The 18,115-nt window shown below is 41.3% G+C and overlaps 1 protein-coding gene across 2 annotated transcripts in view; it reads left to right on the forward strand.

The window, feature by feature from the left end:
• Nucleotides 1-15,954: 15,954 nt before the first annotated feature.
• The window catches only part of LOC106081371 (tetraspanin-6), a 34,788-nt gene continuing 32,627 nt past the window's right edge, over nt 15,955-18,115 (forward strand). Inside the window, exons 1-2 of one of the 2 annotated variants that reach the window (XM_013243268.2) lie at nt 15,955-16,264; nt 16,717-16,829. In XM_013243268.2, coding sequence (XP_013098722.1) covers nt 16,764-16,829 — 66 coding nt within the window. In that variant the 5' untranslated portion in view covers nt 15,955-16,264; nt 16,717-16,763. The other variant, XM_013243270.2, reaches the window with a different exon arrangement.

An 18,115-nucleotide genomic window follows, 5' to 3' on the forward strand; every position in this document is an offset into this window, starting at 1 on the left:
GTGACAACCATATCCAAATATAGACCGATCTGTACCATATAGAACACAAATGTCGAGTAGTTTAACACACCCTACTGTATGAAATTTCAGTAAAATCGACAAATAAAGGACAATAATTCCAAAGAACTTAAAAAGAGAGATTGGTACATATCGCGGCTATATCCAAATGTAGCCCGATCTTAACCATACTCAGTACGACTGTTGAGGGTACTAACGAGGGCATTGTGCTAATTTCAACAAAATCGGTTATTAAATTCACCTTTCATGGGTCTAAAATCTTAAATCGGGAGATCGGTATTTATGGCAGCTATATCCAAACCTGAAATTCGAAAATTCTGCCAAAGAATTAAACATCAAACCGATGACTTTGGTGCAGGCACATCTTCCTGCAGAGACAAAGAAGTAAATCTTTTAACTGACACAGATAACATACTGAGGATATGGAAAGAACATTTTACCCAACTGCTAGTGTCCGACGTTGGCGGCGAAGAGGATACCGCAGAACCTATCCCTGATGATGGTATAGAATGTTTACCTCCTAGTCAGAATGAGGTCCAAGTTTCAGTGACCCGACTAAAGAACAACAAGGCAGCAGGAGCCGACGGGTTACCCGCTGAACTGTTTAAGACCGGAGGCGACACGCTGATAGGGCGTATGCATCAGCTTATCTGCGCAATCTGGCGAGAAGAACGCATACCCGATGATTGGAACCTCACCATATTATGTCCCGTACACAAGAAAGGAGACAAGACGGAATGTGCCAACTACAGAGGAATAAGTCTCCTCCCATCGAATACAAGATACTCTCGAGCGTATTGAGTGAAAGATTAAAACCTAAAGTCAATGAGTTAATTGGGCCCTATCAATTCGGCTTTAGACCTGGTAAATCTACCCTGGACCAGATATTCACACTGCGGCAAATCCTGGAAAAGACCCGAGAATGACAAATCAACACCTACCATCTCTTTGTTGACTACAATACCGCCTTCGATTCTCCTTTACGTTCAAAGGTATTTCAAGCCATGTCTGAGTTTGGTATCCCAGCAAAATTAATAAGACTCTGCAGAATGACACTTGCTGATACGCGTTCCTCAGTAAGAATAAAAAAGAATCTGTCCGAACCATTTAATACCAAACGAGGTTTCAGGCAAGGAGACAGCCTATCGTGTGATCCCTTTCATATCCTGCTGGAGAAGATTATACGAGATGCAGATTAGATGTGGGACACTAAAAACAAGAGAACACATGCTACTCGCCTATACCGACGACATCGGTCGGTCACCGGAAGTAGTAACTGCAGCCTTTGAAAGAATCGAAAGAGAATCAGTGAGAATGGGTCTGGCAGTAAGTGGAAATAAGACGAAATGGATGGTTTCAACTCCCAAAAAGCCTTGCACAACCGAGCAGATAAATAAAATGGAGAAAGTTAGGAATCACAACTTTGCAACAGTCAGTAACTTTATCTACCTTGGCACCGCCGTAACCGAAACGAATGACACCAGTTTTGAGATTAAGCGAAGAATAATACTGGCAAACAGATGCTACTTTGGACTAAGAAAGCAGTTTAGAAACAAGGCCACCTCGCGACAGACGAAGATTACACTTTACAAGACACTGATACTACCCGTGCTGTTAGGATTTGCTTGGAGTATTTGAGAGACAGATTCTTCCTAAAATATATGGACCAGTTTGCGATAATGGAGAATGCAGGCGACGTATGAACCACGAGCTGTATGACGCCGATAGCATAGTTGGCTAGGTCATGTTGTCAGAATGGATGAAGAAGCTCCAGCAAAGAAGTATTTTGAAGGCATACACGGTGGTACACGCAAACCGGAAGACCAAAAGCCCGATGGAAAGATAAAGTGGTGGAAGACACCTCGAAACTTGGTGTCAGAAATTTTAGTATGAGCGCAGAAGATCGAGGCGCTTGAAACGCTATTCTACGTTTGGCTAGTGAAACAAATATTCTGTCATAGCTAATTAAAGTAAAGTAAAGTAATATCCAAACCTGGGCCGACCTTGACTGTATTGAACAGGAATGTTAAGGAGCTCAACACAACCCGCTTTCACAAATTTCAGCGATATCAGACAATAAATACGCCTGTTATGGGATCAAGATCTTAAAGTGAGAGATGGGTATATAAGGCAGTAATATCGAAATAAAGATATTAAAGATATTGTGCCTAATTCCAGCAAAATCGGTTAATAAAGTCACCTTTTATGGGTCTAAAACCTTAAATCCGTGAGATCGGTATATATGACCTTAAATCCGTGAAATCGGTATATATGACAGCTATAGCCGTATTTTATGTGCCCAAGAACCTAAATCGAGAGATCGGTCTATATGTCAGCTATATCTAAATCTGTACCGATCTGGTCCGTATTGAACAAGAATGTCGGTAGGCCTGACACAACTGTCCCAAATTTCAGTGAAATCGGATAATACATGTAGCTTTATTGGGCCTAAGACCTTAAATAGGCCGATCGGTCTATATGGGTGCTATATCAAGCTATATTACGATATAGCCCATTTTCGAACTTAACCCGCCAAATGGACAAAAAAGAATCTGTAAAGACTATAGCGTGCTTTCAACAGACAGGCGGACGGATATGGCTAGATCGTCTTAGATTTTTATGACGATCATGACTATATATATATAAATTATGGAGTCGAAAGTGGTCATTTCGATGTGTTGCAAACGGACTGACAGAATGAATATACCCCCATCCTTCGGTGGTGGGTATGAAAATGGTGACGAAGAAAATGCGAACAGATTCAGTAAAAGTGGTACTGACTTCTATGTGCCAAATAATAGCGACATGTCACAGCGTCAGGTTAAATTTCGCTTCAATTAATTGCAAATATAAATAAAAACTAAAGGTATGGTGCACTACGGGAGCAAGGCTGTCTTTTTCAAGATTGGGAAGACTAGGATAAGCAAAAATCCTAATATTAAAACAACAGGCATTGCAGGGGCGAGAGACCCAACACAGCCAACCAACAGGGACCCGACGACGGACGCATCAACGACTTTCTCGAGATTAGGAAGACTAGGATAGGCAAAGAACCTAATACGAAAACATCAGGCAGTGTAGTGACAGAGAACTCAATACAGCCTTATGAGCAGGGCGCGGGCGATGAAATCATCACCCATTCCCAAGAAGCTTATTCACTGGAGGACCAATGATTGGGGTTATCCAGATCAACCTCCACCGGAGCGAGACAGCTACACACACTCTCATAGAGAAAATCAGCAAGAGCAAGATTCATATTGCCTTAATACAGGAGCCATGGACGACCCCTAATAAAGTTCCCGGACTGAACCATATGAAATACCAGTTATTTTATGCTAACACTGTTACTCGGCGGAGGATCTGCGTTACTTGCCATAAAAATTTTAATTATATATTTTGTAAAATTTTTGTTCTCCCAAAATTTGACAACAAATGTCAAGTCTACAGCAAAAAGTAAATTTACAGCAAAAAGTACGCCATAGATTCCTTCACAGGAAAAGAAATAACGCATATTTAGAAAATACAAATGATGCAAACTGCATGCCATTGAGGGCAGAATTCTGCTTGCGGCATGTTCCTAGATTATTTATATTCAAACAAAAGTTTTTAAAAAACATTATAGAAAAATCTCAGTAATGGGTAGATTAGGTTAGCTTTAAAAGAGGATGCTGATATTAATCCGCCACATGCCACTATGGACATACACCTAAGCCAGTAATCGGCTTGTTGTACGCTTTCAAAACTATAAAGTAACCTCTAAAAACGAAAATTTTAAGTTATGAATTCCGTGCTACTTACAAAATCCTTAATTGTTTTCAATGCCACTCCCCTAAGTTGGCTCAAGTATGATATTGTGTCTCCACCTAAGTGCCGGTAACTGTTAGACGCGAAAGCCGGGCAATGATAAAGGAAATGCTCCAACGTCTCAACATCTTCCCCGCATGCCCTACACATGCTATCACTTGCCGCACCGATTTTACATAAGTGAGCTCGAAGCCCTATGTGTCCCGTTATGATGCCAATAGCTATACTGACCTCCTTTTTGCTTCCTTTTAGTAATAGCCTCGTCTTCTCACAATCTGGATCCCCCCATAGGATTTTCGCCGTCCTACCGACCGTTTCGCTGTTCCACAATGTTGCATGCGCATTCGTCGCCCACTCCCTTAACTCGGACTTCGGGTGATCCATGTTTATTGACGGCAGTCCTCTGTCCTACACCGCCAAATCGTCTGCCCTTTCATTGCTCTTACTCCGTTATGGCACCCAAACGATGCGGATTTTGCCATCCTCAGAGAAGGCATTACCGTCCTGGTTGTTATTGCCCTTATGCCAATTTTACTGTCGGTAAAGATGTTCACACTCGACGTCGCCACGTTAGCACCACACCACTTCACGCATTCCGTGATCGCTCGGATCTCCGCCTACAGGACCGTATTTTGGTCAGGCCGTCTAAAACAGATCTCAGTCCCTGATCCCACGGGCCCACTCTGTCCTCTAGCTTTGATCCATCTGTGTAACATGATCTTCCCGATGGCAATACTAGGGTTCCGTCAATCCAAGACAGTGCCGATGGCAGCAGTACTTCGCACTCGACTTTTCAAGGTTCATCTCAGGTATCCGATCGGGAACCTCTTCCCTTCCTTCCAGGTTTCCTATCGTCGCCTCGTTTATACCGCGATGGTATGAGCTGCTCCCATCCTCAATCCATTCTCCCATCGCCTTAAGTTTCAAAGCCGCAGTGGCTGTCTCACACTTAATCTGTATGTCAATGGGTCGGATATCTAGAATAGTGTCCAGTGCCCTAGTGGGCGTGGTCCTCATCGCTCCGCCTATGCCAAGACAACATGTTCGCTGAACCTGTCGTATGGCTCTTATGTTGCAAAACCTCCAAACCTTCGTTTTGTTTGCCCAAGAATCCCAAATGCGTTCCGCCGCAAATTTACTGCCCCATCCTTTGATTAAGACCGTAACCTTCGTGAGCTGGGCGATATCCATCTTTCTCACCAGGTCGAGCGTGAATACCTGTGACGAGCTGTGTGACGGTATCAATACATTCCGCCGACGCAAAATGCAGCGTAAAGACGTCCCCTCTAAACTCGCAGCTCATCATTTGTATGGGTGGACCCTCTACAGAGTTCCACACATGTTCAAAAATTCCATCGTTAGCCAGATCCTCCACTTGGGAGCGATGATCTGGTGGAATCCTACCGGATGCACTGCTGATATTGATGACTGCATAAGTCAGGAAGCACAACAGAGCTTCCTTGCCACTCTGGAGTAAGACGGCGGCTCCTTACCATTCTCGGCGACCATATTCCCCTTCCGTGATGGCTGTGGCCTTCTTTTGGAAGTTACAGTCCTCCATGAAGACTCAGGGGCCGTGCGCGCTTCCTTCGTTCATGTTCTGACTTTGTCTACCTCCGCAGGACACTGTTTGGAAAGCGGGGAGCTCATTTTCTTCTTTAGCATTTTAACAGTGTTGTGCTCTTCGGATGATCTGATTCTTTTTTCAGCTTCCGTAGAAGTGCTTAAAGTGTCGGTTCTATTCCTTCCAGCATCCTGCACTTTCGCCTTATTACGCTGCTGGTACATACTTCACTGTCTCCTTCGTCGGTCACCGGACCGCTTTTTCGGTCTGCTTGTGAGCTTAGCAAAGCCATCGCTCATTTCTGCTGTCATCCCGATGCCCTCATCACTCGATTCGGCTGCGATGACTGCTTCATTGACACAGTCGCTGTCTGAATCCGAGTCAGAAACACCACCTTTACTTAAAGGCTGGGGACGAACTGTGCATCCCTCTGGTTTATCCGTCTCTTCCTCATTAATTAGTCTGACGACTAGTTGTGCGCTTGAAGTTGACGTGGTTAAGGGGCAAAACGAAATAAAACGCAAACAATTAACAAATTTATGAATATTTTAAATTTTGCTTCCTGACACGTCACTTATATTTTTTCGAATGAATCCAATTTTTCTGTACAATGAAAAGAAATGAAAATGACAATCCAATGCCTACTCAATCTAACATATTTTTTAAAACTCAAAAGTGTTATATAAACTAACAAGAAAAATGAAAACTTAACCTACTTTGTTAAAAAATAAATAATTTAAACGATTGAGAATAATAAATGTCGATACACCACAGTACCCCCTCCCTAGTGAAAACGAAATTTATACTCCAGGAGCAAATGATACTTTCTTTCCGGATCGTAATTTCATTGTTGACGTTCCTTGTGAATTGCTTGAAGTATCCGGAACTTGAATTGATTCTGATTCATTTAAGAGATAGGCGGGTTTGAGCCGGTCGATGGATATAACCTTTTCATCCTGGCATCGTCTAATTTTGAATATCTTACTATACCGTGAAATTACTTGAAATGGGCCTTCGTAGGGAGGTTGTAGAGGTTTTCGAACTGCGTCATTTCTTACAAAAACATGTGACCATTTCAGTAGATCCATGGGTACAAAAATTGTATGCTTCCCATGTTATTCCAGGAGTTGGTCTTATATTTTGCATATTGTTATGAAATTCATTGATCCAATTGTCTGAATATTTGGAGTTGACGTTATCAAATATCTCACCAGGAAGTCTGAGGTTGGTACCAAAAACCATTTCAGCAGAAAAATAACCAACATCTTGAATAATTGCCGAGTGCAAACCCATCATAACTACAGGAAGAATTTCTACCCAATTCTGCGACTTGTATGACTTGATAGCTGCCTTCATTGTTCTATGCCATCTTTCAATTTGGCCATTGCTTTGCGGATGGTAAGGTGTTGTATGGGTAACATTTACTCCTAATAACCGCGAAAATTCTCGAAAAAGAGCAGATTCAAATTGTCTTCCCTGATCGGTGGTAATAGATGACGGAACTCCATATCGGGAAACCCAGCCTGAGAGAAATGCTGAAGCAACGGTTGTTGCTGTTATGTCTGTCAACGGTATAGCCTCGGTCCATCAGGTAAATCTGTCAATACAAGTGAGAACATACCTGAAATTTTGACATAGAGGTAGCGGACCAACCAAACCGATGGTGATGTTTTTAAAACGTTCCGTTGGTAACTCAAAATTTCCAAGAGGACTCTTGACGTGGCGATTAACCTTTGCCTTTTGACAGGATATACAACATTTGGTCCAAACATGCAGGTCCTTAGATATTGATGGCCAAACAAAACGAGTTTTGATCATGCTTGTTGTTGCTCGGATGCCTGGATGAGATATTCCATGTAGTGATTCAAAAAGAGGCTTGCGAAAATGTTTGGTTATATATGGTCGTATTGCTTTTGTTGACACATCACAATAAACTTCAACATTCGAGCCAGGGACAACCATTTTTTTCAAGACAAGAGATGTGTTAACTTTTAGTAATTACATTCTGTGTCGGACTCTTGCGAACGAGCCAATTCGTTGTAATACAAAGGTGATGGTAATGATACTGCATCCAATCGAGATAATGCGTCTGCAACTGTGTTATCTTTTCCGGAAATATGTCTTATGTCGACAGTATGCTGCCCTATGTAATCAAGGTGTCGCAGTTGCCGTGGGGATGCCTTCTCCGGTTTCTGTTTAAATGCATATATTAGGGGTTTGTGGTCTGTGCAAATAAAGAACTCTCTTTCTTCCAAAAAATATTGAAAGTGTTTCAGTGCTGAGTATGTTGCGAGAAGTTCTCTGTCACATGCACTATATTTCATTTGAGACAAGCTCAATTTCTTTGAGAAAAATGCTATGGGTTTCCACTCACCGCTAATAAATTGTTGTAAAACTCCACCCATTCCTGTATCCGATGCTTCAATCCACAAAGATGTCGGAGCATTGAGTTTTGGATGAACAAGTAGAGCTGCATCTGCTAATGAGTTCTTGCATTCCTTGAAAGCTTCAAGTGAGTCTTATGTCCATTGGATCTTTGCGTTCGTTCCCTTTTTATTTCCAGAACAGATTACATGAAGTTTTGACTGTTGATGTGCTGCATTAGGAATAAATCGTCTATAAAAATTTATCATTCCTAAAAACCTTCGCTGCTCTTTTTCAGTTTTTGGCAACTTGTAGCCTTTGATTGCTTCTACGCGGGATGGCAGAGATTTGATACCATCTGAATTGACTACATATCCTAAAAATTCGACTTCTGCAACTCCGAGCACCGACTTGGAGTAATTAATAGTAACACCAAACTCTCGAAATCTTAAAAAAAAAATTCTGAGATGTTCCAAGTGCTCCTCTTTGTTGTTTGACGCAATGAGAATATCATCTATATAGGCGTAACAGAAATCCAAACCTTGTATGACCTTGTGTATGAAACGCTGAAAAGACTGAGCTGCATTACAAAGTCCAAAGCTCATTCGAGGAATCTCAAATAACCCAAATGGAGTTATAATTGCAGTCTTAGCAATGTCAGATTCTTCAACTGGTATTTGATGATATGCTTTAACAAGGTCCACTTTACTAAATATTTGCTTACCGCTCAACATGTGTGCAAAATCGTGTATGTGAGGAACAGGATAGCGGTCGGGAGTGGTAACAGCATTTAAACGGCGCCACATGGACGCCACTCTCCATTTGACTTCGGGACTAAATGCAACGGACTTGCCCAGAAGCTTTTCGAACGACGACATATACCTTGTTGCAGCATCAAATCAAACTCATGCTTTACAATTTTGAGCTTCTCAGGGGACAATCTTCGTGCTTTTGCATGAACCGGTGGATCTTCTGTGTGGATAACATGCTTCACAGAATGCTTTGCTGGTGAAATACGATTGTCACTTTGCGTCAGTTCAGGAAATTGTAGAAAAAGCTTAAAAATTTCTGAGTTTTTTTAAATTGATTTTACAGAATTTAAAGATCCAGAAAATAACGTTGCTTTACTTTCTGATCTGGACGTATTATCTACATCAATCAATAACCCAAAATGGCTAAGAAAATCAGCGCCAATTATTGGTCTGTTAACACTGGCAACGATAAAATTCCAGGTAAATTTTCGGTTGAGGCCAAGACTTAAGGTAAGAGTTTTTATACCAAATTTTTTAATAGAGGACTCATTAGCTGCTATTAATTCAAGACTTGATGGGTTTTGGCGTTTTTCAGTTGAGGTAGCCGGGAACACAGATACATCAGCACCAGTATCGATGAGAAACTCATATTTTAGGTTTGTATCACGAACAAAAAGGCGACATATCTGTTGGCAGTCCTCATCCGTCACCGGAGAACAATTTGGCACAAATGAGCAGGGCTGCACACATTTGGTAGCACGATCACCAAACTTATAATGATACAAACAAAAAGGTTTATCACGTGACTTACTCTGTGACCTGCCTCTTGATTTTGAACGGCTTCTTGATTGATTTGCGAGTGCCTCGATCTTCTTGGTTATTTCTTCAATTTTGGCTTTTAAATCCTGAATTTGTGTCGACTCTGTCGGGTTTCTTGAGGATATAGCACTAACATCCCATGATTCCACGGTATCAGAAATCTTATCGGCCATAGCCGCCAAATTGCTTAAAGATTTACTGCTTACCGATAAAATTGCTTGAGTTTGCTTCGGAAGTCGTTGCATCATCCGAAACCTCACCAGAGGCTAAACATATCATCTCACGGAGTAATGTTGATGGCTTTTTATCGCCAAGTTCCATTTCACGCAACAAACGCTTCAACCGCTTCTCTTCCGAATCCATGAAACGCTCTTGGACACTCTTCTTTAGCGTTTCATACATATTTGTTTCTGGTGGATTGAGAATAAGAACGCTTGCGTCTATGGAACCAACAATTGTATGGAATTTGGTTGAATCGGATGTTATTCCAGATGTTATAAATTGGCTTTCGACCTGTTTGAACCATAATGCTGGATTGTTGCGCCAGAATTGTGGAATTTTCACTGAAACTCTTGAAACCTCCACAGGGCCTGTTGGTAGCGGGTCATCCATTATAGAGTTTGACGTAATATTACCATGAACCAATGGTGAATTCATTGCAGGAATGATTTCTTCAAAATGATTATCTAGGGCTCTGCTGGCGTTTCCGGTTGGCGAATGAAACATTGTCTTATGTGCTTTAACGTGTAGTCGGGGTCACCAATTGACGTGGTTATGGGGCAAAACGAAATAAAACGCAAACAATTAACAAATTTATGAATATCTTAAATTTTGCTTCCTGACACGTCACTTATATTTTTTCGAATGAACCCAATTTTTCTGTACAATGAAAAGAAATGAAAATTACCGTCCAATGCCTACTCAATCTAACATATTTTTTAAAACTCAAAAGTGTTATATAAACTAACAAGAAAAATGAAAACTTAACCTACTTTGTTAAAAAATAAATAATTTAAACGATTGAGAATAATAAATGTGGATACACCACAAAGTATTACTCTCGACTACAGGTGCCAAGGCACCCACACCTATAGGAGGGGAAGACAACACGGTACGGTCTGACGACACCACCGCAGATGTTGAGTCTTTGGAGTTTATTTCTAGTCTACTCCAAAAGGCTTGAAGTTTTCTTTTTTCGTAATAGGTAGTACCTATCCGAGATACGAGATACGGATATATACATATATTTGTTTTTGTAGGAGCGAAGTAAAAAAAATTCCGCTACACTTAACGGCTACAACAATTATGCAGTCATGGGTAGGTTTTTGAATATATCTAGATGAGCGGTGAAACTGAAAATGACAACGTGGTTTCAATATATTAGTTCACCTACTTTAAAATTTTCGTATAGCTCCCATATAAATTGGATCACAATTTACCCCAATTTTTTCCGGATATGTCCAGATGTCCTTTTTTACAAAAATTAGACATGCCAGGTAATATTTTGGTATGATCCTTTTATTTCGTCACTTAAATTAACAACTTGTTTGAATAAGGGAAAACGTTTTACTCTCCCTCCACAAGTACTTGAGTTGCTGGACTGCGGACCACTTCCAAAAGGTTCCATAAATGAAGAAACAGAAGATGAAAGTTATAAGGATTTATAAGACTTCACATTCGAAAATTAAGCACGACCTATATTGTTAACAGGATGGCCATTTCAAGCGTTTTCTGAAAACTTATATCCTCTACTCCAAACGTTAAAAGACTGCAAAACGACCAGCTCTCTAGTTTCACAGTTATATAGGCTTTACAACTACAAATAAAATGGTGAAATACTTTGGCCAGAAAAACATGGGGTTGAGACCATAGTGCAATGGGAACGTTAATAAGCAAAATTGTCGATTTTGCAGTGAAGATCAGACAGAAGCATTGCAAGAGCTACCAATGCATTCAGAAAAATCACAGTTTGGTGCGGTTTATGGCCTGGTCTTGTCTTGCACGGTTTTATATCTAGACCAGTTTCGGTAGCCCACTTTGCTGTTGCACGTAGAGCTTCCTAAAGTATATCTCTTAGAGTGCTGGGAAACTTTCCCCTAACCGCAATTGCCACGTCATCAGCATACGCGATCACTATTACGCCTTTTTCTTCCAGAGAAAATAATATATTGTTAATGGCTATATTCCAAAGTAGAGGAGACAGTACACCTCTTGAGATGTTCCTCTGCTGACTCATCTTATTAGATCCACAGATCTTGCCCTTACTACATACATGCTGTTGCCGTGACAGGCGATCTCTAGGGATTTTTGCCCTAAGATATGTTCTATCAACCTCTCAAGAGTCTTCAGAATAAAAGATGGCAGACTTATAGGACGAAAATCTTTCGACTTCGTGTGGTCAGGTTTTTCTGTCATCGGAATGAAAATTACCTTCGTGTTCCTCCATCCCACAGATATATATGACATGCTGATACAAGCAGAGAATATCTCCCTAAGCCGGGGAACCAGTCTATCAGATACAGCTTGTAATTCAACCGGTGATACATCATCAGAGCCTGGCGACTTAAAGGAGTCGAAACTTTTTATCGCCCAAAGAATTTTCGGCTCAGACACAATTTCTCTAATAGCCTCCAACGAATGCATATCAGTGACAACCTCTTCTGGGGCCACGTTGTCCGTTGGAGAATTTCTAGTAACACCGCTATCTTAGTTAATAGGACTAGGGAGGAGGTTTTGCCAATGGCTCACTTGCAGGTGTATAGGGCAAGAGTTGCCTTAAAGTAAGTAAGTTATTAATAAACTTTCTTACGGTAGAGTTTATGCCTAGAAACACCAGGTCCCTCATGATTGAAGTCGATTTTACGTTATTAAAAGCATCTTCAGGGGCAAGAAATGCTACCATTGTATATTTCTTGGCAGCTAGAGAACCTTCAATGTAGCCGACTAGGTCGTAAAGGGCTGTTTCAGTGAATTTGCCTTTACTATATGCATGCTGCTGCCGCGACAGGTGATCTCCAGGGATCTTTGCCATAAGATATGTTTCTATCAACCTCTCAAGAGTCTTCAGCATAAAGGATGACAGACTAATAGGACCAAAATCTTTCGCCTTCGCGTGGTGACCTTCGTGTCCCTCCATCCCACAGGTATATTTGACATTCTGATACAAGCAGAGTATATCTCTCTTAGCCAGGGAACCAGTCTATCACACACAGCCTGTAATTCAACCGGTGATTCATCATCAGGGCCTGGCGACTTAAAAGATTCGAAACTTCTTATCGCCTTAATTTGAGATTTTCGGCTCAGACACAATTTCCTAATAACCACCGGCGAATGCATACCAGTGACAATATTGGAGAATTTCCCGGGAAATATGTATCATTGTTTCCTCACTAGACATTGTCCATACATTCTCTGGCTTCTGAATATACCCCACCGTAATAGGTCTCGAGGACAGAAACTTTCTTCTTCCCTTAGACTAAACAAACTAGTCATTCAGGGCCTCCGTGATCCGCCCAACATTTATGTCCATATTCTGTGCAGTTGCCACTTCCTTTTTTAGACGTGCAGAATTTGTGCCGAAATTTATCCCAATCCGCCTTTCTTCTGTTTAGTCGAGGGATCACTTCTGCAGTATTTTCTCCAAGGCTGAAACTAATATATCGATGGTCAGTGAAGCTATGGTCATCCAAAACATCAAAGTCGCATATTCTTGTGCTCATATCTCCGATGCAAAGGTACTGTCTAGTAACTCCTGCCTCTGCCAGGTAATACAGGTCGGTTTATCCCGTTTACTACAAATCGCCATATTGCAACTTATAATATATTCGATAAGCAGCTCACCCCTTTCGTTTACATTCGAACTTCCCCTTATCTGGTGATGTGCATTAGCATCACATCCTACAATGAGGCTCTTCTTCCCCACAGAAGCGGCTTCAACCAGCGACTTAAGGTTTGAAGGAGGCATTTCCCAATCATGTGCCATATATAGGGAACCCAGCCAATAATGAGACTTGTTTGTTTCAAGGCTCCCTATTACTAAATCTTCAGTGCTTAGCGAGGGAAGAAGAAAAACATTTAAACTACTTTTTGCAAGAATACAGACTATGTGTCTCCCATTCCCCGTACCATTTAGTAATTTACATCACGGAATTCTTAGTCCACGAACCATTCCTCCACACTCCCATGGTTCCTGGATAAGAACTACGTCATATCCCCCTACCATCAGGAGGACCTTTAGTGCCGCCGAAGCGGCCTTACAATAGTGGAAATATTTCTTTAGAAACCGGACTATAGTTGGGATTTAGAACTTCCACCCCTGTTGTGTTAGCCTCGTCTTCTGATTCCACCAGGAGTTCATCCTCACATAATTCGTTAGATATAGTCATGATGAGCTTCCGTACGCATCCAGGGGCAGGTGAGAAACCTGTGGAAACACTCTGGACACTTGCGCTGAAGACGATTCCTCCTTCCGTAGGATACAACCTCTTCAGACTTGTTGAGGTCTGCCAGACAGCTGGAGTTTAGTACGAATACTGCATGTCTCCGGTCACCTTCAGCCTCATCCAATCTACCAATTTTTCAGTCGGTGGTAAAAAGACTGGAATTATATTCCCTTTGTCTTCTAAGTATCAATTCAGGATCTGAAGGAATCCTTGGTATCCAAGCATGCGCCATTGGTCGATAAGGTATATCTTCTTTCTTGATACAATCTAGTGCTGCACCTGGGCAGATTTCACCAATCTTTTTTAGCGCACAACGATTCATTTCAATTGAGCGTTGATCCCCGAAGGCAATTAGTCTGTCTCTAGCGACATTAGCATAGGTTCTTAGATTCATCTTACTATTATTCTCCCTAGTTCTTTTAGGCATGGGATGCCCTCAATGTGACCACAGCCTTTTGACTGAGTGCGGTGCAGTTTCCGAATCTAGACTTGTAGTCTTTGGGGCAGCCTGTGTAGCGAATTCCCGAGCCGAGTCTCTCTCCCTATTAGTGAGAGCCTTAAGATCATTCGCACCAAGCCTCTCAATAAACCTGTTGGTTTGACGGGGAAGGCCGATGGCCTAGGCAAATTAAGGGCATGCGAAGAAGGAATAGGCTCGGCCTTGTCCTTAAGACTCGGCCCCTAATGACCAGTGTAAAAAAGATTATGAAGTCATTAATGGAAAACCCTATATATTGACTTGATATTCATGAAAGTCATTGGGAATTGCAAATAGGCTATATCAGTTCAGAAGTCAAGTCCTTCGATTTGACTTCGATGACCTCTGGAAGTCGCAATAATTATGCGATTTGGCTGAAATTTTGGACATACGGTTTTCTTAATATTCTATTATGACTTCCAACAACCGTGCCGAGTACGATCTAAGTTGGTCTCAAACCTGATATAGCTCCCATAAAACCGATTTTAAATATTAAGCCACAGGAAGTTGCAATTGTTGTCAGATCTGGCTGAAATTTTGCACGTAGTATTCTGTTATCAAGCATCCGTTGAAAGTATGGCCTAAATTGGTTTATAACCTGATGTAGCTCCCATATTAACCGATTAGTCGGATAAGGCCCTACGAAGGCTACATTGTTAGCTGACTTTACATTTACACATGGGCCATTCTACTGTGTAAATTGTTAGCATACTCTATGTTGGTGGGTTCCGAAAATTCGATGCAACCGAATTAAGCCCGTTTTCAATTGTTTTTTTATAATTATTTATACAGTAATATAAAATACTTAAAATTAGGGTTTTAAATTTTTTTTCATATGGCAACTTTAACATTCTGAGTCGATCTTGCAGATCGAGTTTTACTGAGGTAGGCTGTTGAGGATCGAAAATGGGCCAAAAGGGATCGTATTTGATCTCCATTCGACTTCTCCAATGGACTTCTTAAGGCCTAATTGTGCCAAAAGTAAAACTTGGACTCATTGAATATGAAAGTGAGACTGTGAATATGAAAGTGAGACTTGAATATATGGCTTGAACTGTCCTTACTGCGTTTCATTTTTGAAGGCCATTACCATAAACCATTAAATATTAAAATTTGATTCTCCATTTTGAGATAATGGTGGCAAAAAAAAGAGGTCTAACATCTGGCAACGCCAAGTGGTACTGAAAATATTGTAGTTCCAGGCAAGTTTTCTCTCAAAGCATCTGTGTCCAAAAATTTACTAGAATATGGATGAATGAGGGTGTGCGATAAATGTGTTCTGAGGTACAAATCAGTGTTTGAGTGTGTATGGTACCACATAATGCGATTTAAATGTGCGAAAGTGTGTGTGTGTGTGTGTGTGCATGTGTGAAAATTACTGTAGGTGAGAATAGTGCGAATGAGCGATTTTCAACATTTCACCATTGACTAGTGGTGTTTTCCCTACATCGAAACAAGTGTCGGAAAACTATGTCAATAAAACAAAAATTACCCTCCCATTCCATTTCATTCTCCCATGTGATTGTTTGCCTGACTGTTGTTGTAATCAAGTGGTGAATTAATTCACACACACACACATCCGCAGAGAGAGATAGGCAGGCTGGCTGGCTTGTTGGCAGGCACACACGAACACAACTGAGCATCGAGCACAGCCGCATCGAAAGCATCTGGCAAATGGATGGCTGATGAACCTGCATAAGATGCCTCTCGTAGCTTTCCACCTCAGTAACACTTGTTCCTTAAGACAACAGTGGTCGGGAAATCTAGTCGAGCGGGTAACACGAACGGAGAAAGGCATGAGGCAAACTGTCTAAAAGTGTAAAAAAAGTGAACGCGTGTGTGGAGTGCCTTTAACATAAACAAACCAACAAACAAGCACATAACTGAACAGAGCAAAGCGGAATAGCTGAGACATACGGACGGACGGACAGAAGCATCATTTGCCGCAAATCGACAGTGTTTATTTTCAGATTCTGAATAAAGAAAACTCGCAGAGAACCGCATCACAAGAATTTTCTTATTGGTACGCTGGGATACGCACAGGCACGGCATGGCACCGCTAAGCACATCGAAACTTTTTTGGCATGTTTTGCGAGCGGATTTGATGCCTTTCCCTTTGTTTATACAATAAGTTATACGTTGGTCCATTGTGCCCCTTGTTGGTGCTGTTGTTGTGTCTGTGAATTTCCCTAGATATGATTGACTACGCTGTCGATGCCGAATCGCACACATCAGCCACGTTAGCACATCGTCATGTGTCTACCTGATGTCCATTTCATTTACTTTTGCCTTAATTGTTGACTCGGAAAACTGTTCCTCATTGTCCTTTTAGTAAGCTTTATGTAACGCAATAGGGATTTGAATGCATGAATGGCAGTTGGTCGACGGTGGACAACGATGGCCACTTTGTGCGCTTGTGTTTGTGTGTGAGTTTTGTTGGTTTGTTTGTTTTCATTTTCGTTGTGTGCTTTTTAGTTGAAATTTGTGGCTGCTGAGAAAGGTTCAAGGATACTGCCGTGAAAATGAAAATGACATTCTCCATACCTGTCTGGAAATATGCTCTGCTGACCTTGAGCGTTGCTATTTCGGTAAGTGCTGTGAACAAGAACAACATTGCAATGGGAGAGCGTATCTGAGAGTGCTCTATTCAACCAATAACAAAAATCGAATGTGGAGCAGCTTCGGCAGCAACATCAACAACTGCAGGGGAGATGATATAGCCTTCAATGGCAAATCGTCATTCGGTGTCAAAGTTTAGAAGGCCAAAAGAGGCAAAATAACGAATTTACACAGTGACCCTGAAATTGGCCATAAATATACAAGGATGTACGACGGCAAACATGTGTGTTGTGCATGAATTCGTTCGTTCATTCGTCCGTCCGTCCCTATGTATTTCCAGTGCATATGTCATGTCCGTTTTACGTACATGCTGTCGTGATGTGTGTGATGCGCCTATATATGTGTGTGTGTGTAGTTATAGCTCATACTGAAGTGAGGTGATACATGTGAATTACCTACAAAATGACACAAGACAAAAACACGAAAACAGGTCACTTTTAAATTATTTGTTACTCGAGGGAGTAATGTTGTGCATACTAGATATGCTATAGTAACACGTTAGATTCTGTGACATCCACAGCTTTATTTAAACACCGTTTGTGATACTTAATAATAGTTTAAATAGATTTATTATTGCAATGTAATTTTTCTACCTGAAAAAGTCGAACAGCTGTTATTTAGTCCCCATCACGTGGTAGGATGTAATAATTGGGGATATGTTAGCTTTCAGTGTTCATTAGTTCATTCTGATACCCCAGGAACTAGAGAATTAAGACGTCTTCAAGATTTTACTGTTGAAGATCCCCTTAAAAACCTGATAGCATGGTTGGCCACGTATATGCACCCAATAAAAAAAATGCATAAACCAAAAATTTTCGACAAGTAAACTTCTTTTGATAAAGAGTAGAATATCCAGCGAACTGCTCAAATACGAACAGCACGTCTACGTCAAGGACTGCGCTTCACAAGGTTGTGCATAAAATAGAAGAATCCTTCGATGACGTACGTACGGTATGCAGGAACATCGGAGGACGTTAAAGAATGTGCGTACCGACAATACTAAGACAAGCACCGGGTCTTTATAGACTGGTATGCTAAGGAGCCGGGGGATAAATTGTGGGTCCCATGACAATAAATATAAGGGAGAAGCTGGCAGAGGGCACGCCACAGGAGTGCATTTTATCGCCACTCCTACATTTTTGTGCTATTATAGTCGTCGTCGTCAACAGTGCATCGAAGAACTTAATTAAATTTTTGGCAATGAAGTTCCATCAAGGGCGGTATACGGATGGTATGGTGAATTCAACCAAGTCGT

This window comes from Stomoxys calcitrans, chromosome 5 (genome assembly GCF_963082655.1).
Source record: "Stomoxys calcitrans chromosome 5, idStoCalc2.1, whole genome shotgun sequence".
Lineage (NCBI taxonomy): Eukaryota > Metazoa > Arthropoda > Insecta > Diptera > Muscidae > Stomoxys > Stomoxys calcitrans.